This window comes from Aegilops tauschii, chromosome 4, assembly GCF_002575655.3.
Source record: "Aegilops tauschii subsp. strangulata cultivar AL8/78 chromosome 4, Aet v6.0, whole genome shotgun sequence".
Lineage (NCBI taxonomy): Eukaryota > Viridiplantae > Streptophyta > Magnoliopsida > Poales > Poaceae > Aegilops > Aegilops tauschii.
This window is the reverse complement of record NC_053038.3, coordinates 50,028,269-50,053,905: the sequence shown is the minus strand read 5'-3', so window position 1 is coordinate 50,053,905 and position 25,637 is coordinate 50,028,269. Positions and strand designations below refer to the sequence as shown.

General features: G+C 45.6%; 2 protein-coding genes across 3 annotated transcripts; one reads left to right on the top strand and one right to left on the bottom strand.

The window, feature by feature from the left end:
* Window positions 1-1,272: 1,272 nt before the first annotated feature.
* LOC109744334 (metacaspase-1) lies at window positions 1,273-2,867 on the bottom strand. Its single transcript, XM_020303445.4, has 3 exons — window positions 2,447-2,867; window positions 2,028-2,367; window positions 1,273-1,951 (listed from the first exon to the last, which is right to left on the bottom strand). Exons 1-3 carry the CDS (start codon window positions 2,802-2,804, stop codon window positions 1,564-1,566), a joined length of 1,086 nt encoding a protein of 361 aa, XP_020159034.1. The 5' UTR covers window positions 2,805-2,867; the 3' UTR covers window positions 1,273-1,563.
* Window positions 2,868-8,813: 5,946 nt separating this feature from the next.
* Window positions 8,814-14,656, top strand: LOC109744328 (probable E3 ubiquitin-protein ligase ARI1). 2 transcript variants are annotated; one of them, XM_020303435.4, is made up of 6 exons: window positions 8,814-8,925; window positions 9,037-10,107; window positions 10,897-10,929; window positions 11,039-11,315; window positions 13,148-13,628; window positions 13,701-14,656. In XM_020303435.4, exons 2-6 carry the CDS (start codon window positions 9,967-9,969, stop codon window positions 14,371-14,373), a joined length of 1,605 nt encoding a protein of 534 aa, XP_020159024.1. In that variant the 5' UTR covers window positions 8,814-8,925; window positions 9,037-9,966; the 3' UTR covers window positions 14,374-14,656. The 2 variants fall into 2 exon arrangements, with proteins under 2 accessions (XP_020159024.1, XP_073352307.1); XM_073496206.1 differs by lacking the exon at window positions 9,037-10,107 and having other exon boundaries at window positions 8,816-8,925.
* The last annotated feature ends 10,981 nt before the right edge of the window (window positions 14,657-25,637 follow it).

Genomic DNA, 25,637 nt, shown 5'->3' with positions numbered 1-25,637 from the left:
TTAGTGATGAGAGGATGTTTTTTTTAGCAAAGACCCTGTTGCAATTGCAACAAGGGTCTTGTTGCAATGACGACAGACACATCCACAAGCTTTTGCAACAAAGGATTTTAATATATATTTGTCTGCAACAAGACCTTTGTTGCCGAACTTTTCCGCAACAAGACCTCGGTTGCGGAAATTTTCTGCAACAAGACATCTGTTGCAGAAAATACTACAACATCATTCTTGTTGCAAAGGGATGGCTACTCACGTGGACACATCAAACGGTCATTAGTGTGTCTATCCAATGGTCAACGGACCGCCGGATATTTTCTCATTATCCTCCGGCTGACGCGTAGGGCTGCCCTTTTTCTATACCTAATAATAAAGGGGCTATTGCTTCTGGCGGTATGTCAACGAAATTGCCCCAAAGTTGTAAAATATTACCCACCGTTGCCACCAATAAGTGATAAAAAAAGTTTCACAAAGGGGAATCCCCGCCTGGGCCGGCCTATGTAGTGCGAACCTCCTATACTACGCTCTGCGCGCTGGAAGAAGACACAACGAGTCTGTTTGGCCGGCCCATGTCTGGGCGGCCTGTTTTTTAAATTTTGATTCCTTTTTTTTACTTTAAATAATTTAGGACTTCAAAAAAGTTCACAAACTTTAAAAAAAGAATTTTGAAATAAAATGTTTAATAACTCATAAATGTTTGCAGATTCAGAAAATATTTAGGATTTTAAAGAAAAGTTTGCTTATTCAAAAAATATTCGTAATTTTTGAAACAAATGTTCAGGAAATAAAAAAATGTTCATCATTTTTGAGAAAAGTTCTTGTATTCAAAAATGTTAATGAAACTGAACAAAATTTTGGCAATTCAAAAAAATTCATGAACTGAAAAATATCCTAAAAATTCAAAAATTGTTCATGAATTTCCAAATAGTTTGTTGATTCATAAAATTTCGTTGATTCAAAAAATGAGTGTGCATTTAAAAAAATGCTGGTTCAATCAAAAAACGTTCGTCAATTCCAAAATCTGTTCCACCAATTTTCAATAAAATGTTCGTCGATTCTACAAATGTTGGCCTATTCAAGAAAAATGTTTTAAAAAATGCTCACATTTTTTGCAAATAGTATGAAATTTTCATGAATTAAAAAATGTTCATGATTTTAGAAAAATGTTTGAAATCTGTAAAAATGTTCAAGAATTTGAAAAACTTTGATGATTTCACGAAAATGAGTGTGATAGTGTATCTCGGTGATGCAACAAAATGTAGTCATGGCCATGGGAGATTATGATTTTTTTTTCTCCCGTTGCAATGTACGGATCGTTTTGCTAGTTAAAACTTAAAAACACCAAATTTCTTTTTCTTGGGAAATATGATACGACTATGTAATAATACACGTACGACACAAGCGGCGCCGCTGGATGGCCCGTGACTAATAAGCCACATAGACGTAACTGATCTAGCACAATCCAGGTCTCACCACGAAGACCATACATCGGTTTGACTAGTCAGTTGTCACCAACAGGTAGGAAAGCTTGCCGTAATTAGGGAGCTGCAGAGGACAGAGGTAGCTGGTTCACAGCAGAAATTGTGTCCGACTGATGTCGAACTTGTCCGATGAAGTCAGCTGCGGCTCCTGCACGCCGCTGAAGTTGACCACCTTGCGGACGAGCGAGCAGACGGGCTCGGGGAGCTTGCAGCTGACCCGGCCGTCGGCGTTGCGCTCGCGGATGATCGCCTTTATCGTCGCCAGCAGCTGCGCGTAGGTGGGCGTCCGCTGCGCGAACAGCGCCGCCGTGAAGAAGCTGTACGTCAGGGCCCCCATGCCCACGAGCTCGTCGCCGATCCCGTCGGTCGACGTCTGGGTGTCGGCGCAGCCGCTGATCAGGACCGCCTGCCCGCCGCTCGTTCTCTTCCAGGCGCCGTTCGGAGCGCTCTGGTCCGTCCATTCCGATTCGCCGTTCCTCCAAAATGGCAAAACAATGGCATCATTAATCGATTATTACTACGTGCAGTGCGGCGTCGATGATCTTGTAGTACTTTTTGATCTTGCAGAGGTTGGGGAGATCGAGCACGGTGCCGCTGTGGCAGGCGTCGACGACGGCGTGGAGCCTGACGCCGTGCACGAGCGGCCGGACCAGGGCCGCGTTGATCTCGTCGTCCCGGATGTCGCTGCCGCAGTCGGCCGGGTCTGAGTCGAGCGGGCAGAGCACCTCGTCCTTCCCGTCCCGCTCGTCGCCGTCGTCGTCGCGCACCTGGTCGCCGTGGCCGGAGAAGTGGAACACGAGGGAGTCGCCGGAGCTGCAGCCGTGCACGAGCCACCGCATCGCCAGCAGGATGTTGGACTTGGTCGGCGTCCTGTACGGGTCGCGCTCCTCATCTGGCAAGCAGCACGGGAGCGACAATCAGACAAGAAACTCGAATCAGCCAGTACTTCTTGGGCGTTCATCGATCGTTACCGGTGAGGACGAGGATGCACTGGCTTGGAAACCCGTACTTCTGGGTGAGCAGGAAGCTCATGCTCTTGACGTCGGTGACGGGGCCGCTCAGCTCAGGGAGATGCGTGCCCGCGTAGCTGATGCCGACCAGGAGGGCGCGCTTGTCGCCTTGGACTCTGGGGTAGCCCGCCTCCCGCAGCCTCGGCGGCGTTGCCGGCCTCGTGCGGCCGCCGCCCGCCATGTTGGTGATCATGTTCACGACGAAGCCGACGAAGCCGTGCCGCCGCCCGACGCGCGTCACCCCGCGGCAATGCGCGCATTGCACAGCGCGTGCTCCTCGCGGGATGGACAGGCCCTCGCCGCAGTGACCACACTCCATGGCTTGACTTGTATGTATGGCTAGGAAGTTGCTTGCTCTGCCCTGGTGGTGCGTGCATCTCTCGTCTCAACTCCATGCCCCTTTTTATAGTGCTAAATCGAGCCGGGAAAAGGCCATGATTTGAATGAACATCAAGCACTTTTGCAGGAACGGTCCTGTTTCTTTCTTTCTTTTTGGTTGGAGAATCGAATGCATTGTGGCACCATGAACATTAAGAAACCGCGTGGAGGAGTGAGTGGGGATATGATTCTAGCAACCACATGATGAGATAAAGAAACAACAGTGCAGCATCCATATTTTCTAGTGGGGCGAGAGAGGGGTTCCGGTAATCGTCCTGACCGCGTGATCCGGACGTGTTTTGTCATTCACACAATCCTATATCGATCCGCTCAACGACCGGGACGTTCTTTTTCCCGCAAACCGGAAGCAAACCGAGAGGAGGGGGCGGGGGTTGCTTTGTGGGTGTCCGAACCGCTGCCACAACCCTGGCCCAGCAAAAAATCCTCTCACTCGCCCGCGTTCTTTCCCGCCCTAAGCCAGTTGCCTACATTCATGCCGCTCTAGAGCTAACCCTGGACCAAGGTTCTCGGTTGAAGTTAATCCAGAGCTCGCTACTTGTTTGTAGAAGTGCATTTTGAATGAGGTTGGTTAATGTAAGGGAGTCTTCAATGCTGACCGCAAATTTGTTCTCGCATCCGTCTGCGGACAGGGTACCAGTCCGCGATACGGATGCGGGAGCCGGCCATCCATCCGTGTCCGCGGACTGCCCCCTTCCTCCGGGTTCGCGGACGGATGCGGTTTCCAGTTTGGGGGTCAGCGTTGGAGATGCCCTTACTTCGATATGTATATTGTCTTAAGTCAAACCTTGTGAGTAGAGAAAATTTATTAGTATCTTCAATACCAAATCAATACCATTAGATTCATTGATTATATTTTCCCATCCCATATATTTAGGATTTTTTTACTATACATTGTACTACTGTATTTGTTATTGCAAACTATCATATTGTTTTTCTATAAACTTGATCATAGACTCAAAGACACCTAATATGAGAAGTACATTGAAACAGAGTGAATATATGTGAATTTTGAGTTTGCTAACCACATGTCCCATGCGACAACAGAGCGAATATATTATTAGAGTGGGCAGTAGGATTGATACTTAATTTGCAAGCAAGGTTCTCCGCTTAGCTTAGCTTCTACTCGTATCATTGCAAGAACTATCCCATTATTTGCTAGTTTGTGCAAGATCCTGATTAGGAGGAATATGATTTATCTTCTTCTACACAGGGTGGTGGATATGAATTTTATAAATTCGAAGGAGAGCAAGAAACGTGATGGACTTAACGAGAAATAGATGTATACCTCCGGACACAGAAGCAGCGCTGGCGGCGCAGGCGATCGCGGACTAGAACGCCGCCAACTACTCATACTACACGCCACCAAATGCTGTTTAGCTGCGCCGGTGGGACGACGAGCGTGCCGGCCCCTCCACTTTCATCGTGGATCTCACGTCCACCAGCGGTAGACATGTCGCGGACTCTGATGAGGATAAGTAGGGCATGGGAGGCGGCGGGGCCTCGAGTCCCTAGTGGGACGGTCCGTCTCCCATGCTCTACCCTTTCTCACCGGTGACCGCACCTTCACTTCGTGGGTCTTATCTCCACTGCTCATGGAGACGGCGAGATGAGCCCGGTGATCGCTGTAAGGGAACAACAAGGACGTGGGGATGGCCATTGCCGTAGGCTAGGTTTAGGTCCGCTCGCTTTTTAAATTAAAATATGACAAAAATATAATGAATGTGCTCTGGTTTGGATGAAAATCATTCGGTTTGCATGTAATTCGTCCGGTCTGTTGAAATCCGGTTTGAAATGTATGTGACTATAGTTGGATGGCCGGCTTCCGTAACAGTGTCCTCAGACCTAATATGCGAAGTACATTGAAACATAGCGAATATATGATTAGAGTGGGCAGTAGGAGTTATACTTAATTTGCAAGCTAGGTTCTCCGCCTAGTTTAGCTTCTACTCGTATCATTGGAAGCACTATCCCACTATTTGCTAGTTTGTGGGAGGTGGAGATTAGGAGGAATACGATCCATCTTCTTCTACACAGGGTAGTGGATATGAATTCTATAAATTCGAAGGTGAACACAGGCGTGATGGAATTAACGAGAATAGATGTTATACCTCACGAGCAGAGACCAATGCCAGAACATTTTTTTGTTCACCATAACACTAATTTGGGCATGCCGGGTCCTCAGTTTTCCGGGTTCTGCTTGAAGAGATTATGGCAGATCCGTGAACAACCATCGTGCTCTTTCAACATATTTAAAGTGGTAATTCTTGCAAGTAATTTATCAAAAAATTGATTTAGTCACAACTTTATTATTGATGCACCTATTAGCAAAATCCTAATAAAAAAATTGAGAGACCATGAAAAGGTGCAATTTATTTGTTAGCAATAGGATTGTCACAAAGCATATCAGTCAACACACAGTACCATCTGGAGAGGCCGATGGTGAGAATTTATTACAGCTAAATCTGTCCCTATTGTTTTATTCAAAGTTTATACTACATTGGTAGATTTGCATGTTTCATATTCGGTTTACACTTTGTCTCAAATGAGACTTATATGCTGTAACTATTTTGGTTTCAGAGACATGAAGCCAAGGTTTAAATGTTTTGAGGAAGCCGGTGCTAGCATAATAACTTATTTGGAAACATGGAGGAAACATAATACAAGAATGAATAAATACATTGCCGAATTGGGTGAGGGCTTCAAACCTGAACCACTCTATTTAGTTTGGTCTTGATGACAAAAGGCTATCACATCAGTCACCTCGAGCCGATTCATTAAAATATTAGAAGATGAATACCAACTCAAATTTTCACATAAAGACAATTTTAGGAGCACAATTAAGACATTCTTGAAGGCGATAATTCTATCAAAAATACAACAAAGACATCAAAGTGTTGGGGTAGCGAGGAAATTCAAAGACTGATGCATGCAAAATCAATGAAGACAAATGCCGCAATACACACAAGGGTAACACATCAAAAGTTTACTTTTGAAGAGTTACTCGCTAAATATCAAAAGGAGATGAAACGGAAAAAAAATGCTTATTTAACAAGTAGTACAAAGAATTCAAAGTCACCTCCGAAGCACAAGTTTGAAAACCGGGATTAGCGAAGGGAGAAGTTCAATGCATAAACTTCGTATCCTCCTTTTGGGCCGCCAATTTATCATGGATACCTCATCATGGATACCTCATTATGCCATATTTATCGATATTCATCATGGGACATGTAGGATTCAAGGCCACATTCTCTTCCACATTTTAGATATCTCAACTAGATTTTGCAACTCCAATAAGATCAACACTTGAGAAACAATCACATGTCAAATACCATTTCAATCAAAAAGAATTGCTCTGGAGCTCCAGGAAGAAGAAAGAGGTGATCAAACAAGTTTATCAGATAAAAAAGATAGTCATAAGAGTGCTACTTCATATTTGTTTTAAAATGATAAAATTCAATCAAGGTGGTGGCATTTGCTACTAAAAGTAAAGAGGCGAAGCAATCAACCGTTGAAGATCAGAGTGCCAAATCAGCCAAAGGAACTTGAAAGTGGCAAAGATCAAGGAAGAATTGCCAATGTTTCAAACAAGATTATATCCGGGACGCCCATTTGACTTATCAGTTTGACAAAAATAAGAAATTACAAAGGCTAATGCCCAAGAACTGAAAAGAAAGAACATGACATGAGTTCACAAACAAAGCTGACAGGGCAAGAATAATGTCGAGCCTTTTGCTACAAAAGGGTAACATAAGGGTATACATAGAAGAATGAAGTGTATAAGCCGTTAAGCCGAAGGTTTGCATCCACTCATCAAAATATTTGACGGTGAAGTTGGGACTGTGACGACCACGTGCTACAGCCACAACGGTCACGAGCTACAATGGCGGCAAGGGAATGTTGCAATAGCAGACAACCGCGGCGACCACTTTGCTATAATTGCATTCCCCGGATTTTGCGAACCGTTCGCTATAAGCCCTAGGTGTTGGAACCGGTCGGACGCGATGCGGCAACCATGGCCACAGTGCGTTGGAATCTGTCGATCATGATGTTGCGTGCGACACATCATGGAGTGATGAGTGGCACACCATTGAGCGACACCGTGTGCAGCATCGCAGCGGCACCAGAGGCGGTGCAACGTGTGGTGGGACTGCAAACTTCGAGCGGGGACACGATGACGGCTACGGGGACCGGCCATCGGTGGCCTTGGCGATGCGCACTTAGAGACACGAGGGAGTCCAGTCAGGGCGCCCCTATATCTTGTGTTCAGCGAGCTAGTAGGAACCATCGCTGAAGGGTGCACGAGTTGGGCCGGCCCAGGCGTGTGGGAACAAGTGCCTCATTTTTTTCTTCACATTTTTGTTTTTGTTTTTTGTTCTTTTACTTTTGTTTACACTCCTAAATATTCTAAATAAATATATTAAAAAAACACTCTACATAAAACATTTTAAAAGTTCTGACCACACATTTGAAAAATATTAAATGCACATAGAGAAAATATTTATGATGTGTACGAAAAATGTACAAAAGTAAAATAAAATGTGTATGAAACAATTTTATCATATATTTTAAAAATGTTAAACAAGCATTTGAAAAAAATGTTGACCAAGTGTTTAAAAAATGTTAATTAAACATTTGGGAAATGTTAAATGTGTATAGGGAAATATTGACCATGTATTAAACAATAATGGAAAATTTTGGTCATGTATATAAAAATGTTAATCAAGCATATGAAAAAATGTCGAATAAGTATTTGAAAACATCTTAATCAAGCATTTACTTTTTTAATGTGTTTATAGAAAACCATGTATTGAAAATTGATGGAAAATTTTGATCATGTATATAAAAATGTTAATCAAGCATTTAAAAAATGTTAAACAAATATTTAAAAAATATTAACCAAGCATTTGAAAAAGTTAGATGTGTTTAGAGAAAATGTTGACCTCGTGTTAATTTAAAAATGTTAATCAAGAATTTAAAAAGTTTAAAAGTGTGTATAGAAAAAAGATTGATCATGTATTAAAAAATTAATCTTGTATTCGAAAAATGTTAATCAAGCATTTGACAAAATGTTTAAAATATGTATAGAAAATATGTTGACCATGTATAAAAAATGTTAAATGTGTATACAAAAATGTTAAACATATATTAAAAAATGTTGTTGACATATACAAAACATGTAGAATGAAAACCAAGAGAAACAAAGAAAAAAATGGAAACCGAAAAAGAAACAAAATAAACCAAAGAAAAAAGAAAATAAAAACAAAGAAACAAATGCAAAAATAATGAAAAAAGAGAGAAGAAAACGGAAAAGCAAAAGAAGACCCCCCCCCCCCCCCCCCCCCCCCCCCCGGGCGAGAATAACGGCTTGACTCGCTTCAAGTAGGTCGCGCCTTTTAACTTATCACGAATGGTAGGCAGGCACGGTGGCTAGTAGCGCTGGCTATCTTCGCGGTGACCAGGGATCGACCCCTCACAAAAATGGGCCGGTTTAGTAACAACCACGAAAACCTCAAGGCAAGACTTTCTACAGACTCGCTTAATGCGAGATATAGTCGCCGCGGTTCAATCGCTTGGGGAGCACGTCAATCAATCAGACCATTAGAATATTCGCAAAAATATAAAATCAGACCATTAGAAGGGGCCAGATCGTGTGGCTGGAGAGGCCACCGATCTGATCTGCCACCTATCCACCGGCGCCTAGCGTCAGCCCACAAAAAGCAACAAAGAAAAGGAGTACTTTTTTGAGAGAGAGAGAAAGAAAAAGGAAAGGAAAACCTTTGTTTTCAGCCGGATGATTTCTTCCGCGCGTAAACCGCTCCCTTCGCTTGACACGCGTCACGCTGGGCCCCACACACCGTTCTCTCCACTTCTCCTTATCCTTTCACATGAGCCACACATTTTCCTTCTCTGCTTCATCCCCTACCTCCCTCCGCTCGTGCATCTCGCACCCAACGCTTCTTCGTTCTGGCAGCTTGTCTCTCATCGTCGCACCGATGCTCGTGGATCTTGCTGCTGCAGTGAAGCCGCCGGCGCTGCGTCAGGTGCTTCATCCCCTACCTCCCTCCGCTCATTCATCTCGTACCCAGCGCTTCTCCGCTCCGGCAGCTCGCGTCTCGCCGTCGTACCGATACTTGTGGATCTCACTGCTGCAGAGGGGAGCGCTGCAGTGAAGCCGCCGGCGCAGCGTCAGGTGCTGCGATGGTGCACGGCCGCGCCGACGGTGGCGCTGCAGTGAAGCTTGCGGCGGTCGTCGGGGTGTTGCGGCGGAGCATCGCCACACCAGCGGTGGCACTGCAGTGAAGCATGCGGCGGTCGTGGCGGCGGTCACGGCGGCGCTACAATGAAGCACGCGGCGGTCGTCGGGGTGCTGCCATGAAGCACGGCTGCGCCGGCGGTGACGCTGCGATGAAGCAGACGACGGGCGTCGGGGTGTTGCGACGGAGCATTGTCGCGCCGGCGGTGGTGCTCCAATGAAGCAGTGCGGCGGCTACCGGGCTGTTGCGATGGATCACCGCCGCGCTGTTGTGGTGCTCTAGTGAAGCATCGCCGGCGCTCGTCTGTGGAGCATCTCTGCGCTAGCAGCGAGGGGACGCAGTTCCTGCTACGAGCCGGGGTGGTGCTGCTTCCCCACGACGACGTGATTGTGTTTCTTCACTGCGGTTGCAATGAGAGGAGAAGGACCATGCTAATGCGTTGACCGGTCCAACAGCTATGAGGGGATGGATCCAACGACTCAACACCAGATCGGACGGCTAGTTAGCCGGATGATTTTCTAGCAAATCATCCGGCTGATTCGTAGCAGCCGCCAAAGAAAAAGGAGTACTTACTAGTACGTAATTTTGTGACCGGAGCGAACGAGGATCTTGAACACAACGGCATCCGCACGAGGCGACGCCCGCCGAGCGCCCAGCGGAGTCCTAATCCAAGCAAAATCTATATGTTGCCGATCAGATCATCGCGCTAAGCCCGCGGCCTCCAAACCCTCGCCAGCCAAGCTCCGCCTCGCCTCGCCTCGCCGCCATCCCCGCGCGCCCCGTTGACGAATCCAAAACCCCTCGGCGCCGGCGGCGGGCTCGCCCGCCATGGCCAGCGACGACGATTGCTACGACTACGAGTATGACTACGACGAAGACGAGGAGGAGGAGGAGGAGGCTATGGAGGCCGACGAGGACGGCCTGTTCGAGGACGACACGCCGATGCCGGATCGCCCCGCCGATTGCTGGGTAAGTAAGCCCATCGACCAACGCCGCCCATTGCGCCCTCGGTTACTGCCCGATTGAATCTTTACCGAATCGATCCAAGAGAAGAAGAAAATCGAAGGCGAACAAATTAGGGTCCTGGGGTTTGCGCGGAATCTCTGTTTTATTACCTAATCGGTGGGGTTAATGTTGAGGCTTCCATAAACTCTTGCCAGATCGGCTTCCGATGGGGGATTGTGGTATGGTTTTATTGCGCCCACTGGTTTCTGAATTCAAATGCGATGCAGGTTTATTTACTGATAAAAGTGGAGGGCATCGTTAACGACAATATACTAATAGATGGTTTGATTTTTAGTCTTGGCAGTAAGATATTTAGTTCAGCACAATTTTCATCTATTCGCTCTCGCTGTCAAGGTATTTTCAAAGGAATTTGGATTTCAAAATAGTCCACATAGTTTCTTTTCTTCTTATAGAAGCCCTTTGGATCACATGAATCCTACTGTATAATATCCCGGCAAATGGCTCGACAGAAATTTTGGAGAAATCATAAAACGAGCTTTCACTCGAGCAGACTCCCTCTGTGTCTTGCATGGGCTCTCTTTCTTATCAGTGTAAAATTTGATTGGACAATACAGAAATTCTCCTTGACGCTGATTGACGGATTGCTGTGGTTGCAATAACCTAGTCTTAAGTTTTCAACACTCATTTTTTCCCGAGTGGTTTGCTTTAGTTGGATTAGCTAATATTTATTCTGCTGTTTTACTGTAAATCAGAAGATGCACTACTGAACTACTCTTCCATCTGTTATTGCAGGCAATTACACAAGAGTCTCTTTCCACTGCACAGGTAACTAGAGTCACTATACTAGGCACTGCTTGGAGTTCAGATTATACGTGTCTCCCAACTGTGATCAGAGGAGTAATGTACAATATTCTCTTTGGTTCTCTACCTACAGCAACAAGATCTATCCATGGTAATGAACTTGCTCAACGTCAAGCAGCACAACGCTCGTGCTCTCCTCATCCACCATCGGTGGAAGATAGACTGCATCTACGACCACCTCGACAGGAAGGGGCGAGACCGCATGTTCAGAGAGGCAGGCATCGTGCTTCAGGAGAATATCAACGGCAAGGCGCTGCCCTCAAGAGTGGTGAACTGCATGGTGTGCTTTGATGAATTCTCTGTGGGTGCCGTCTCCATCATGGAATGTGGCCATTATTTCTGCAATGACTGTGAGTTTTCCCCTTCACAATGTTTTATCTTGTATCTTTACAGTTTAACTTACTAAGAATCTTTTGCTAGTATTTAGGGCTAGCATTTTACCAACGAGGGTACACTTGACATGCACAATTTAATTTTCATGTATGGACATAACAAATCCAAATCATAGGAGCAAAATTTTTGAAAATACAATACTACATGGTATCACATAGCATAATAATTTCAACAGTGTACTTTATTGAGTTATAATAAGGTCAACACACAATTCTTTAGCCCGAGTTAGCCAAGCAAATTTCTCACTCTATAGCGAAATGCAGTTGTTCCAAAGGTTTGTCTTTGTTAATGGATTATCTATTTCTCAATAGCATATGAAATTTTTATTTCTAATTGACTAAGTTGCTTATCATCAGTCCTAAAAATGTACAAAAAGGAGTTTGTGCAACATCAACTTGCACATTTTGTAAATCCTATATAGTTGCACAGAATTTATAAGATAGGATAAAGTGTAGGTTGCAACCCGTCGTCCATTTGAATGTGCACTTTTTTTTTTCTTTCGAAAGTAGGCCCCAGAGGATCTCAATTTCTTAAAAAGGGAATAATAGAGTTGCCCCGTTAATTAGCATCTTATACATAATACTCCCTCCGTTCGGAATTACTTGTCACGAAAGTGGATGTATCTAGACATATTTTAGTTGTAGATACATCCATTTTTATCCACTTTTGAGACAAGTAATTTGGAACGGAGGGAGTACCAGACAAACTAAACCCTCGAGTATCAAAATGGGGTAAAATACTCCCTGAACCACTCCTAAGCAGTTTTGACCATTGAAAATTGGTTTTATGACATGTTGCCCACCACCGGCGGAGCTTGAAGCAAATAGTTGGGCAGGGCAGGCTGAAGGAAATTGCTCCTGGCTTGGTGTTCCATGGCCCAGCACTCGGTTTCTCATGGGCTGGACAGGCCATGACATGGATTGGTCCTTATATCAGCACCAGTGCCCACGTGTCTACTGCATTACCTTCATCATATTGTAAAAAAAATAGATATATTTTTTAAAAAAATTCAGGTTTCTAAAGTCCAATCTTTTCAAAAGTACACAAAATGTCATAAATTTTAATCACATGGCTTCAGTTTTGAGAATTGTGAGGAACTCCAAATTTCCCGTGGAATTTAATCTCACAACCATTTCCCCAAAAGAAATTCAAAATTTTCCGGAAATTTCAAAATTTAAAAGTTAGTACTCCCTCCAGCCCATATTAATTGTCGCTGCTCTAGTACAACTTGAGTACAAAGTTGTACTTGAGCAGCGACATATAATATGGAACGGACTAGTTTTATTTTTGAAATTGGAATAGACATTTCCCCCAAAAAATAGTACAAAGTTGTACTAGAGCAGCGACATATAATATGGAACGTACTAGTTTTATTTTTGAAATTGGAAAAGACATTTCCCCCAAAAAATCATTATATGTTATGCTTTTTACTGCTATTTTTTTATGACACAGAAGTGACATGGTAGACACGTAAGCGCAACGTCCTCAAAAACAAATTTAAAATGGTTAGAACCACATTCCAATGGTGTGATTATAGATACTTGAATGTTAGATTTGTCTGATTTTATCATTCGAACCTGTATGCATTTGCGTGCGCAAGAAGCACACTTTTCCTACAAAATATGCACCTATCTGGTTTCCATTAGATAAATAATCCCGTTTTCATGACCTTTGATTGAGCAACTCGACTTTCTTTGCCGAGTGAGGAGCACTTCTGCGATGTGCAAGGATAATCAATCCTTAGTTCCTTACTGGTGTAGTTTTCGCTCTTAATTTGTGCGTTCTGCAGGTTGGACGGAGCACTTCAAGGCGTCTGTGGATAGCGGCAAGAAGCAGATCCGGTGCATGGGGGTGAAGTGCCCGGTGGTGTGCGACGAGGCCGTGGTGCAGCAGCTCCTCGCCGGCAAGTACCCCGACGCGGCCAGGCGCTTCGACCGCTTCCTCCTCGAGTCGTACCTCGAGAACAACGAGTCGGTGAAGTGGTGCCCGAGCGTCCCGCACTGCGGCCGCGCGATCCGCGTGGGCGCCGGCGAGCGCTACACCGAGGTGGAGTGCCCCTGCGGCCTGGGCTTCTGCTTCGCGTGCGCGGCCGCCGCGCACTCGCCGTGCCCCTGCACCATGTGGGACATGTGGGAGGTCAAGTGCAACGGCGAGTCGGAGACCGTCAACTGGATCCTCGCCAACACCAAGAGCTGCCCCAAGTGCTTCAAGCCCATCGTCAAGGACGGCGGCTGCAACCTCGTCACCTGCAAGTGCGGCCAGCATCTATGGTAAGTAACCATCGGCACGACGATATGCATGCTTGCTTCTTGGCGTGATCGAATCCATGGATGATGGTACAGTTGGAAGTGCGGCGGCGCGACGGGGTTCGCGCACAACTGGGACAGCATCGACGGCCACAGCTGCAACCGCTTCGTGGGGGAGGAGAAGAAGAAGGTGGACAACGCCAAGCGCAACCTGCACCGCTACACGCACTACTACGACCGCTTCAAGATCCACGGCGACTCCCACAAGCTGGAGCACGACATGCTCGGTCCCGCCATCGATGAGCGGGTGAAGGTGCTAGAGGCGCTGCGGGACCAGTCCCTCATCCAGGACGCCAGCTGGCTCACCGAGGCGCACCGCGGCCTCCTGCAGTCACGCCAGGTGCTGTCGCGCTCCTACGTCTTCGCCTACTACATGTTCGGCGACGACGACAAGGTGCGGACGTGGCCCGCGAACCGCCACAGCCTGCCCATCGCGCAGGGCCTCTTCGAGAACTACCAGGAGGAGCTGGAGAGCAACGTGGAGCGCCTCTCCAAGGTGCTCGCCACCGAGTACGGGCCGGTGCCGGACGAGGACGACGTCCGGCGTGACAAGCAGAACGCCATGAATCTCACCAAGATCGTGCAGACGCGATGCGGGGAGATCTACAAGTGCATCCAGGACGAGCTGCTGCCGCTGCTCCTCGACCCCATGATCATCGCCGCCTACCGGCCCCGCGGCCCCGACAAGGCCAAGGAGTTCACGGCCTGATGAGGAGGAGATTAGCTCCTCTAGTTTTTTGGCCGTGACGGCAGGTGGCTGTAATGTGCTGCAAGGCCAAGGAGTTCATGGCCTGTAGTACTATTGGACAGTCTCTCGCTGACTGTCTGGGCAGCCACACCGGACAGGAAATGGCTTCAGGAAGGCAGCTCGATAGGAGCTGCATTTTTTTCCCATTGGATTTTGTAGTACCAGATTCAGAAGCCCAAAGAGTATTCTGTATACTGTATATCATTTGGGCGAGATTCAAAGAGTAAAACACGTCGTTTGTCTATGAACTTGCCATCGATGTGCTTGTTCTCATGCGAACCTCTTTATTAAGATCGGAGCTGTCTGATCCTTGACACTTTTGGTCGATTGTTTGACATTGGTTGGCAGGGTTCTTTTGTGTTGTTTATCCGGAGGGCTCTTCATTGGAGGCCAAAACCAGCCAAGATGAACAACGCGTCGTAAATGGGTTGTTATACACCATGGGCCGTAAATGAGACCAGAAGCAAACACGACCCGTAAATGGTCCAAAAGCCCCTACGGGTTGAAAATGGCCTAGAGCCAACGTGGGTCATGAATGCACCGAAATCCACCATAGACCGAAAATGCCACACAGGCACGACGGGCAGTAAATGGGTCAGGAAACACAAAGGGCTGAAAATGGCCCAGAGAAACCACATGCCGGAAGTTGGCCGAAATGCAGCACGGGTCATAAAAGTTTGAAAGACGGTATGGGCCGAAACTGATCAATAGGCACCACGGGCCACACATGGGCCAGAAGTATCAACAGTTAGGTAAGGGACTAGATGAGATATGAACCTAAATATGCTAGTACACACAGGCGCCCTAAATATGCTTCCTCGATATCTTTTGTTAGTATGCAGCGATAGTATGTGAGGATTTGGTTTAATAAAGAGTTATGACCCTTAAATATGTTATGAAAACATTGAAGAATATGGGATGCCCATTTGAAGCAAATGTAGAATTTGAACCAGAAGTGTAGACTTTGGTTTACTAGTTTATTTTGCTTCTATTTGAGTCAATATGACAAACTGTACTATTGAGGGGGTCAAAGTGAAAGTTAGATTGAACTCTTCTAGTCTGTGCTTAATCCAAACCCAAAATCTTTCATTGAAAACTTTGAGAACGTAAACACAAGTGCATTTGGCTTCAGAGTCCGAGATGTTATTCTTCGAGACTCCTTGGCGCAATTGCCTTGCAAAACAACTAGTTGTCTTACACGGCAAGGCAGACCACTTGAAAGAGTTGCTTTGAAATCCTACCGTTAGCCACGTGTCGTGTTGATGATGTGAGCACTAGTAGAAAAAGGGTCAAATGTGAGACACATTAGTCCCGGTTTGCATTTGAGTCGGTACTAATGTGTCCATTAGTGCCGGTTCAAACGGCTAGGCGGGAGGAGATCTTTAGTACCGGTTCAGGGCGAATCTTTAGTACCGGTTCATGCCACGAACCGGTACTAAAGAGGCTGGGGCCCGGCCAGCCCCTTTAGTACCGGTTCGTGGCAAGAACCGGTAGTAAAGAGGTTGTGGCAGGCTGTTTTTAGTCCCACCTCGCTCCCCTAGCAAGATTTTTACCACCTTAAATATGTTACTTCTCAAACTATCACAAGCACTTGGTCTTCATTGAACTCTATGTGTAGAATTTGTGGTCGCAATATGAGTCTTCACCGGTTTCTAAACCGTTGAGGACTCATATTGACAATTCAGATTGTACACAAAAAGATCATTGATAATCAATGTATTTTTATGTATATATTTTTACATGTTCACGCCATCACTCTCTCCAGTCACTCGCTCTCCCCCTCAATCCCCCCGCGCCGGTCCTCCCCCGCCGGCCGCCCCTCACTCTTTGCTGACTTAGCATCTGTTACACGGGCGCTTCATTTTTTTAAACTTATTTGAACTCCAGAATTTTTTTGCGTTCCGTATGCACCATTCAAAGCGAAGTCATCAATTTTGAACACGTTCTGACATCATTTTTCTGTTTTTCATTCATTTACCTTTTTTGTTCAGAGAGCTAAATGACCGTGAAATTGAAAATCACTACAAAATGAACTCTGAAAATGTTGAAACTTGGCATGGTATCATCCTTTCACCCACATAGCATGTGCAAAAAGTAGAGAGGGTTATGCCAAAAACTGGACGCACTTCTTGTACAAACTGGAGAATCTCTTTCGGAGTATCAGGGTTTCGGACGAGAACTCATCTGTTACACGGTTACTGTTGGAAATATGCCCTAGAGGCAATAATAAAATGGTTATTATTGTATTTCCTTGTTCATGATAATTGTCTATTGTTCATGCTATAATTGTATTAACTGGAAACCGTAATACATGTGTGAATACATAGACCACAACATGTCCCTAGTAAGCCTCTAGTTGACTAGCTCGTTGATCAATAGATGGTTATGGTTTCCTGACCATGGACATTGGATGTCATTGATAACGGGATCACATCATTAGGAAAATGATGTGATGGACAAGACCCAATCCTAAGCATAGGACAAGATCGTGTAGTTCGTTTGCTAAGAGCTTTTCTAATGTCAAGTATCGTTTCCTTAGACCATGAGATTGTGCAACTCCCGGATACCGTAGGAATGCTTTGGGTGTACCAAACGTCACAACGTAACTGGGTGGCTATAAAGGTGCACTACAGGTATCTCCGAAAGTGTCCGTTGGGTTGGCACGAATCGAGACTGGGATTTGTCACTCCGTATGACGGAGAGGTATCTCTGGGCCCACTCGGTAATGCATCATCATAATGAGCTCAATGTGACTAATGAGTTAGCCACGGGATCATGCATTACAGAACGAGTAAAGTGACTTGCCGGTAACAAGATTGAACGAGGTATTGGGATACCGACGATCGAATCTCGGGCAAGCAACATACCGATAGACAAAGGGAATTGTATACGGGATTGATTGAATCCCCGACATCGTGGTTCATCCGATGAGATCATCGTGGAACATGTGGGAGCCAATATGGGTATCCAGATCCCGCTATTGGTTATTGGCCGGAGAGGTGTCTCGGTCATGTCTGCATGGTTCCCGAACCCGTAGGGTCTACACACTTAAGGTTCGGTGACGCTAGAGTTGTTATGGAAAATAGTATGTGGTTACCGAAGGTTGTTCGGAGTCCCGGATGAGATCCCGGACATCACGAGGAGTTCCGGAATGGTCCGGAGGTAAAGATTTATATATGGGAAATCATCATACGGTCACCGGAAGTGTTCGGGGGTATGCCGGTATTGTACCGGGGCCACCGAAGGGTTTCCGGGGGTCCACCGGGAGGGTCCACCTGCCCCGGAGGGCCTCATGGGCTGTAGGTGGAAGGGAACCAGCCCCTAAGTGGGCTGGGCGCCAACCTGCCCCTAGGGCCCATGCGCCTAGGGTTGGAGGAAACCCTGGAGGGGGCGCCCCCCTTGACTTGGGGGGCAAGCCACCCTCCCTGGCCGCCGCCCCTCCCACCAGATGGGATCTAAGGGGCCGGCCCCCTCTCCCTTGCCCCTATATATAGTGGAGGGGTGGGAGGGCAGCCGCACCCCCTTGCCTGGCGCAGCCCCTCCCTCCTCATACACCTCCTCCTCCTCCGTAGTGCTTAGCGAAGCTCTGCCGGAGAACCACGAGCTCCATTGCCACCACGCCGTCGTGCTGCTGGAGTTCTCCCTCAACTTCTCCTCTCCCCTTGCTGGATCCGAAGGAGGAGACGTCCCCGGGCTGTACGTGTGTTGAACGCGGAGGCGCCGTCCGTTCGGCGCTAGATCGGATCTTCCGCGATTTGAATCGCTGCGAGTACGACTCCATCAACCGCGTTCTTGTAACGCTTCCGCTTAGCGATCTTCAAGGGTATGAAGATGCACTCCCTCTCTCTCGTTGCTAGCATCTCCTAGATTGATCTTGGTGACATGTAGGAAAATTTTGAATTATTGCTACGTTCCCCAACAGTGGCATCATGAGCTAGGTCTATGCGTAGATTCTATGCACGAGTAGAACACAAAGTAGTTGTGGGCGATGATTTGTTCAATTTGTTTGCCGTTACTAGTCTTATCTTGATTCGGCGGCATTGTGGGATGAAGCGGCCCGGACCGACCTTACACGTACTCTTACGTGAGACAGGTTTCACCGACTGACATGCACTTGATGCATAAGGTGGCTAGCGGGTGTCTGTCTCTCCCACTTTAGTCGGATCGGATTCGATTAAGAGGGTCCTTATGAAGGGTAAATAGCAATTGGCATATCACCGTTGTGGCTTTTGCGTAGGTAAGAAACGTTCTTGCTAGAAACCCATAGCAGCCACGTAAAACATGCAACAACAATTAGAGGACATCTAACTTGTTTTTGCAGGGTATGCTATGTGATGTGATATGGCCAAAAGGATGTGATGAATTATATATGTGATGTATGAGATTGATCATGTTCTTGTAATAGGAATCACGACTTGCATGTCGATGAGTATGACAACCGGCAGGAGCCATAGGAGTTGTCTTAATTTATTGTATGACCCGCATGTCAATGAAAACGCCATGTAATTACTTTACTTTATTGCTAACCGTTAGCCATAGTAGTAGAAGTAATAGTTGGCGAGACAACTTCATGAAGACACGATGATGGAGATCATGGTGTCATGCCGGTGACGAAGGTGATCATGCCGCGCCTCGAAGATGGAGATCAAAGGCGCAAGATGATATTGGCCATATCATGTCACTTTATGATTTGAATGTGATGTTTGTCATGTTTACATCTTATTTGCTTAGAATGACGGTAGCATAAATAAGATGATCCCTCACTAAAATTTCAAGAGATGTGTTCCCCCTAACTGTGCACCATTGCGAAGGTTCGTTGTTTGGAAGCACCACGTGATGATCGGGTGTGATAGATTCTAACGTTCACATACAACGGGTGTAAGCCAGATTTACACATGCGAAACACTTAGGTTGACTTGACGAGCCTAGCATGTACAGACATGGCCTCGGAACATAAGAGACCGAAAGGTCGAACATGAGTCGTATAGTAGATACGATCAACATGGAGATGTTCACCATTGGTGACTAGTCCGTCTCACGTGATGATCGGACACGGTCTAGTCGATTCGGATCATGTATCACTTAGATGACTAGAGGGATGTCTATCTAAGTGGGAGTTCATTAAATAATCAGATGAACTTAATTATCATGAACATAGTCAAAAGGTCTTTTCAAATTATGTCATAGCTTACGCTTTGGTTTTACTGTTTAAGATATGTTCCTAGAGAAAAATTTAGTTGAAAGTTGATAGTAGAAATTATGCGGACTGGGTCCGTAAACTGAGGATTATCCTCATTGCTGCGCAGAAGGCTTATGTCCTTAATGCACCGCTCGGTGTGCTGAACCTCGAACGTCGTCTGTGGATGTTGCGAACATCTGACGTACACATTTTGATGACTACGTGATAGCTCAGTGCGTAATGCTAACGGTTTAGAATTGAGGCGCCAAAGACGTTTTGAAACGCCGCAGAACATATGAGATGTTCCAAAGACTGGAATTGGGATTTCAGACTAGTGCCCACGTCAAGAGGTATGAGACCTCTGACAAGTTTCTTAAGCCTGCAAACTAAGGGAGAAAAGCTCAATCGTTGAGCATGTGCTCAGATTGTCTGAGTACTACAATCGCTTGAATCGAGTGGGAGTTAATCTTTCAGAGGAGATAGTGATGGTTCTCCATAGTCACTGCCACCAAGCTATTAGAGCTTCATGATGAACTATAACATATCAGGGACATACATGATGATCCTTGAGCAACTCGTGATGTTTGACACCGCGAAAGTAGAAATCAAGTAGGAGCATCAATTGTTGATGGTTAGTAAAACCACTAGTTTCAAGAAGGGCAAGGGAAAGAAGGGATACTTCATGAAACGGCAAATCAGTTGCTGCTCTAGTGAAGAAACCCAAGGTTGAACCCAAACTCGAGACTAAGTGCTTCTGTAATGAGGGGAACGGTCACTGAAGCAGAACTACCCTAGATACTTGATAGATGAGAAGGCAGGCAAGGTCGATAGAAGTATATTGGATATACATTATATTAATGTGTACTTTACTAGTACTCCTAGTAGCACCAGGGTATTAGATACCGGTTCGGTTGCTAAGTGTTGGTAACTCGAAATAAAAGGCTACGGAATAAACGGAGACTAGCTAAAGGTGAGATGACGATATGTGTTGGAAGTGTTTCCAAGGTTGATGTGATCAAGCATCGCATGCTTCCTCTACCATCGAGATTGGTGTTAAACCTAAATAATTGTTATTTGGTGTTTGCGTTGAGCATAGACATGATTGGATCATGTTTATCGCAATACGGTTATTCATTTATGGAGAATAATGGTTACTCTGTCTATTTGAATAATACCTTCCATGGTCTTGCACCTAAAATGAATGGTTTATTGAATCTCGATCGTAGTGATACACATGTTCATGCCAAAAGATATAAAATAGTAATGATAGTACCACATACTTGTGGCACTGCCATTTGAGTCATATTGGTATAAAACGCATGAAGAAGCTCCATGTTGATGGATCTTTGGACTCACTCGTTTTTGAAAAGATTGAGACATGCGAACCATGTCTATTGGTAGATATGCATGAAGAAACTCCATACAGATGGATCGTTTGGACTCACTTGATTTTGAATCACTTGAGACATGCAAATCATAACACATGGGCAAGATGACTGAAAGGCCTCATTTTCAGTAAGATGGAACAAGAAAGCAACTTGTTGGAAGTAATACATTTTGATGTGCGCAGTCCAATGAGTGCTGAGGCATGCAGTGGATATCGTTATGTTCTTGCTTCACAGATGATTTGAGTAGATACTGAGTATATTTACTTGATGAAACACAAGTCTGAATTATTGAAAGGTTCAAGTAATTTCAGAGTGAAGTTGAAGATCGTCGTGACAAGAGGATAAAATGTCTGTGATATGATCATAGAGATGAATATCTGAGTTACGAGTTTGGCACACAATTAAGAAATTGTGGGAATTGTTTCATGACTAATACCGCCTGGAACACCATAGTGTGATGGTGTGTCCGAACATCATAGCTGCACCCTATTGGATATGGTGCATACCATGATGTCTCTTATCGAATTACACTATCGTTTATGGGTTAGGCATTAGAGACAACCGCATTCACTTTAAATAGGGCACCACGCAATTCCGTTGAGACGACACCGTATGAACTATGGTTTAGAGAAACCTAAGCTGTCGTTTCTTAAAAGTTTGGGGCTGCGATGCTTATGTGAAAAAGTTTCAGGCTGATAAGCTCGAACCCAAAGCGGATAAATGCATCTTCATAGAATACCCAAAACAGTTGGGTATACCTCCTATTTCAGATCTGGAAGCAAAAGTGATTGTTTCTAGAAACGGGTCCTTTCTCGAGGAAAAGTTTCTCTCGAAAGAATTGAGTGGGAGGATGGTGGAGACTTGATGAGGTTATTGAACCATGACTTCAACTAGTGTGTAGCAGGGCACAGGAAGTTGTTCCTGTGGCACCTACACCAATTGAAGTGGAAGATTATGATAGTGATCATGAAACTTCGGATCAAGTCACTACCAAACCTCGTAGGACGACAAGGATGCGTACTACTTCAGAGTGGTACGTAATCCTGTCTTGGAAGTCATGTTGCTAGACAACAATGAACCTACGAGCTATGGAGAAGCGATGGTGGGCCCGGATTCCGACAAATGGCTTGAGGCCATAAAACCGAGAGGATCCATGTATGAAAACAAAGTTTAGACTTTGAAAGAACTACTTGATGGTCGTAAGGCTGTTGGGTACACATGGATTTTAAAAGGGAAGACAGACAATGATGGTAAGTATCACCATTAAGAAAGCTCGACTTGTCGTTAAGATGTTTTCCGACAAGTTCAAGAAGTTGACTACGATGAGAATTTCTCACTCGTAGCGATGCTAAGAGTCTGTTGGAACTATATTAGCAGTTACTGCATTATTTATGAAATCTTGCAGATAGGATGTCAAAACATTGTTTCCTCGACGATTTTCTTGAGGAAAGGTTGTATGTGATACAACCAGATGGTTTTGTCAATCCTGAAATATGCTAACAAGTATGCAAACCTCCAGCAATCCTTCTAAGGACTGGAGTAAGCATCTCGGAGTTGGAATGTACGCTTTGATGAGACGATCAAAGATTTTGGGTTTATACAAAGTTTATGAGAAACTTATATTTCCAAAGAAGTGAGTGGGGGCACTATAGAATTTTTGATGAGTATATGTTGTTAACATATTGTTGATCAGAAATGATGTAGAATTTCTGGAAAGCATACAGGGTTATTTGAAAAGTGTTTTTCAATGGAAAACCTGGATTAAGCTACTTGAACATTGAGCATCAAGATCTATAAGGATAGATAAAAAAACGCTCAATAGTACTTTCAAATGAATACATACCGTGACAAGATTTTGAAGGAGTTCAAAATAAGATCAACAAAGAAGGAGTTCTTGGCTGTGTTACAAGGTGTGAGTATTGAGTAAGACTCAAGACCTGACCACGGCAGAAGAGAGAGAAAGGACGAAGGTCGTCCCCTATGCTTTAGACGTAGGCTCTACAATATGCTATGCTGTGTACCGCACCTGAAGTGTGCCTTGCCATGAGTTAGTCAAGGGGTACAATAGTGATCCAGAAATGGATCACATGACAGCGGTCAAACTTATCCTTAGTAACTAGTGGACTAAGGAATTTTCTCGATTATGGAGGTGGTAAAAGAGTTCATCGTAAAGGGTTACGACGATGCAAACTTTGACACTAATCCGGATGACTCTGAGTAGTAAACCGGATTCGTATAGTAGAGCAGTTATTTGGAACAGCTCCAAGTAGCGCGTGGTAGCTGCATCTACAAGATGACATAGAGATTTGTAAAGCACACACGGATCTGAATGTTGCAGACTCGTTGACTAAAACCTCTCTCGTAAGCTTAACATGATCAAACCCAAGAACTCATTGAGTGTTAATCACATGGTGATGTGAACTAGATTATTGACTCTAGTAAACTCTTGGGTATTAGTCACATGGCGATGTGAACTTTGAGTGTTAATCATATGGTGATGTGAACTAGATTATTGACTCTAGTGCAAGTGGGAGACTGTTGGAAATATGCCCTAGAGGCAATAATAAAATGGTTATTATTGTATTTCCTTGTTCATGATAATTGTCTATTGTTCATGCTATAATTGTATTAACTGGAAACCGTAATACATGTGTGAATACATAGACCACAACATGTCCCTAGTAAGCCTCTATGACTAGCTCGTTGATCAATAGATGGTTATGGTTTCCTGACCATGGACATTGGATGTCATTGATAACGGGATCACATCATTAGGAGAATGATGTGATGGACAAGGCCCAATCCTAAGCATAGCACAAGATCGTGTAGTTCGTTTGCTAAGAGCTTTTCTAATGTCAAGTATCGTTTCCTTAGACCATGAGATTGTGCAACTCCCGGATACCGTAGGAATGCTTTGGGTGTACCAAACGTCACAACGTAACTGGGTGGCTATAAAGGTGCACTACAGGTATCTCCGAAAGTGTCCGTTGGGTTGGCACGAATCGAGATTGGGATTTGTCACTCCGTATGACGGAGAGGTATCTCTGGGCCCACTCGGTAATGCATCATCATAATGAGCTCAATGTGACTAATGAGTTAGCCACGGGATCATGCATTACAGAACGAGTAAAGTGACTTGCCGGTAACAAGATTGAACGAGGTATTGGGATACCGACGATCGAATCTCGGGCAAGCAATGTATACGGGATTGATTGAATCCCCGACATCATGGTTCATCCGATGAGATCATCGTGGAACATGTGGGAGCCAATATGGGTATCCAGATCCCGCTATTGGTTATTGGCCGGAGAGGTGTCTCGGTCATGTCTGCATGGTTCCCGAACCCGTAGGGTCTACACACTTAAGGTTCGGTGACGCTAGAGTTGTTATGGAAAATAGTATGTGGTTACCGAAGGTTGTTCGGAGTCCCGGATGAGATCCCGGACATCACGAGGAGTTCCAGAATGGTCCGGAGGTAAAGATTTATATATGGGAAGTCATCATACGGTCACCGGAAGTGTTCGGGGGTATGCCGGTATTGTACCGGGGCCACCGAAGGGTTTCCGGGGGTCCACCGGGAGGGTCCACCTGCCCCGGAGGGCCTCATGGGCTGTAGGTGGAAGGGAACCAGCCCCTAAGTGGGCTGGGCGCCAACCTGCCCCTAGGGCCCATGCGCCTAGGGTTGGAGGAAACCCTGGAGGGGGCGCCCCCCTTGACTTGGGGGGCAAGCCACCCTCCCTGGCCGCCGCCCCTCCCACCAGATGGGATCTAAGGGGCCGGCCCCCTCTCCCTTGCCCCTATATATAGTGGAGGGAAGGGAGGGCAGCCGCACCCCCTTGCCTGGCGCAGCCCCTCCCTCCTCATACACCTCCTCCTCCTCCTCCTCCGTAGTGCTTAGCGAAGCTCTGCCGGAGAACCACGAGCTCCATTGCCACCACGCCGTCGTGCTGCTGGAGTTCTCCCTCAACTTCTCCTCTCCCCTTGCTGGATCAAGGAGGAGACCTCCCCGGGCTGTACGTGTGTTGAACGCGGAGGCGCCGTCCGTTCGGCGCTAGATCGGATCTTCAGCGATTTGAATCGCTGCGAGTATGACTCCATCAACCGCGTTCCTGTAACGCTTCCGCTTAGCGATCTTCAAGGGTATGAAGATGCACTCCCTCTCTCTTGTTGCTAGCATCTTCTAGATTGATCTTGGTGACACGTAGGAAAATTTTGAATTATTGCTACGTTCCCCAACAGTTACTTCATTTTTTTAACTTATTTGAACTCCAGACTTTTTTTGCGTTCAGTATGCAGCATTCAAAGCGACGTCGTCAATTTTCAACCCTTTCTGACATCATTTGCTCTTTTTCAGTCATTTACCGATTTGTTTAGAGAGCTAAATGACCGTGAAATTGAAAATCACTACAAAATGAACTCTGAAAATGTTGAAAATTGGCATGGTATAATCATTTCACCCACATAGCATGTGCAAAAGAGTAGAGAGGGTTACGGCAAAAACTGAACGCACTTTGTGTACAAACTAGACAATCTCTTTTGGAGTATCAGGGTTTCGGACGAGAACTCATCTGTTACACGGTTACTTCATTTTTTAAAATTTATTTGAACTCCAGACTTTTTTTGCGTTCAGTATGCAGTATTCAAAGCGATGTCGTCAA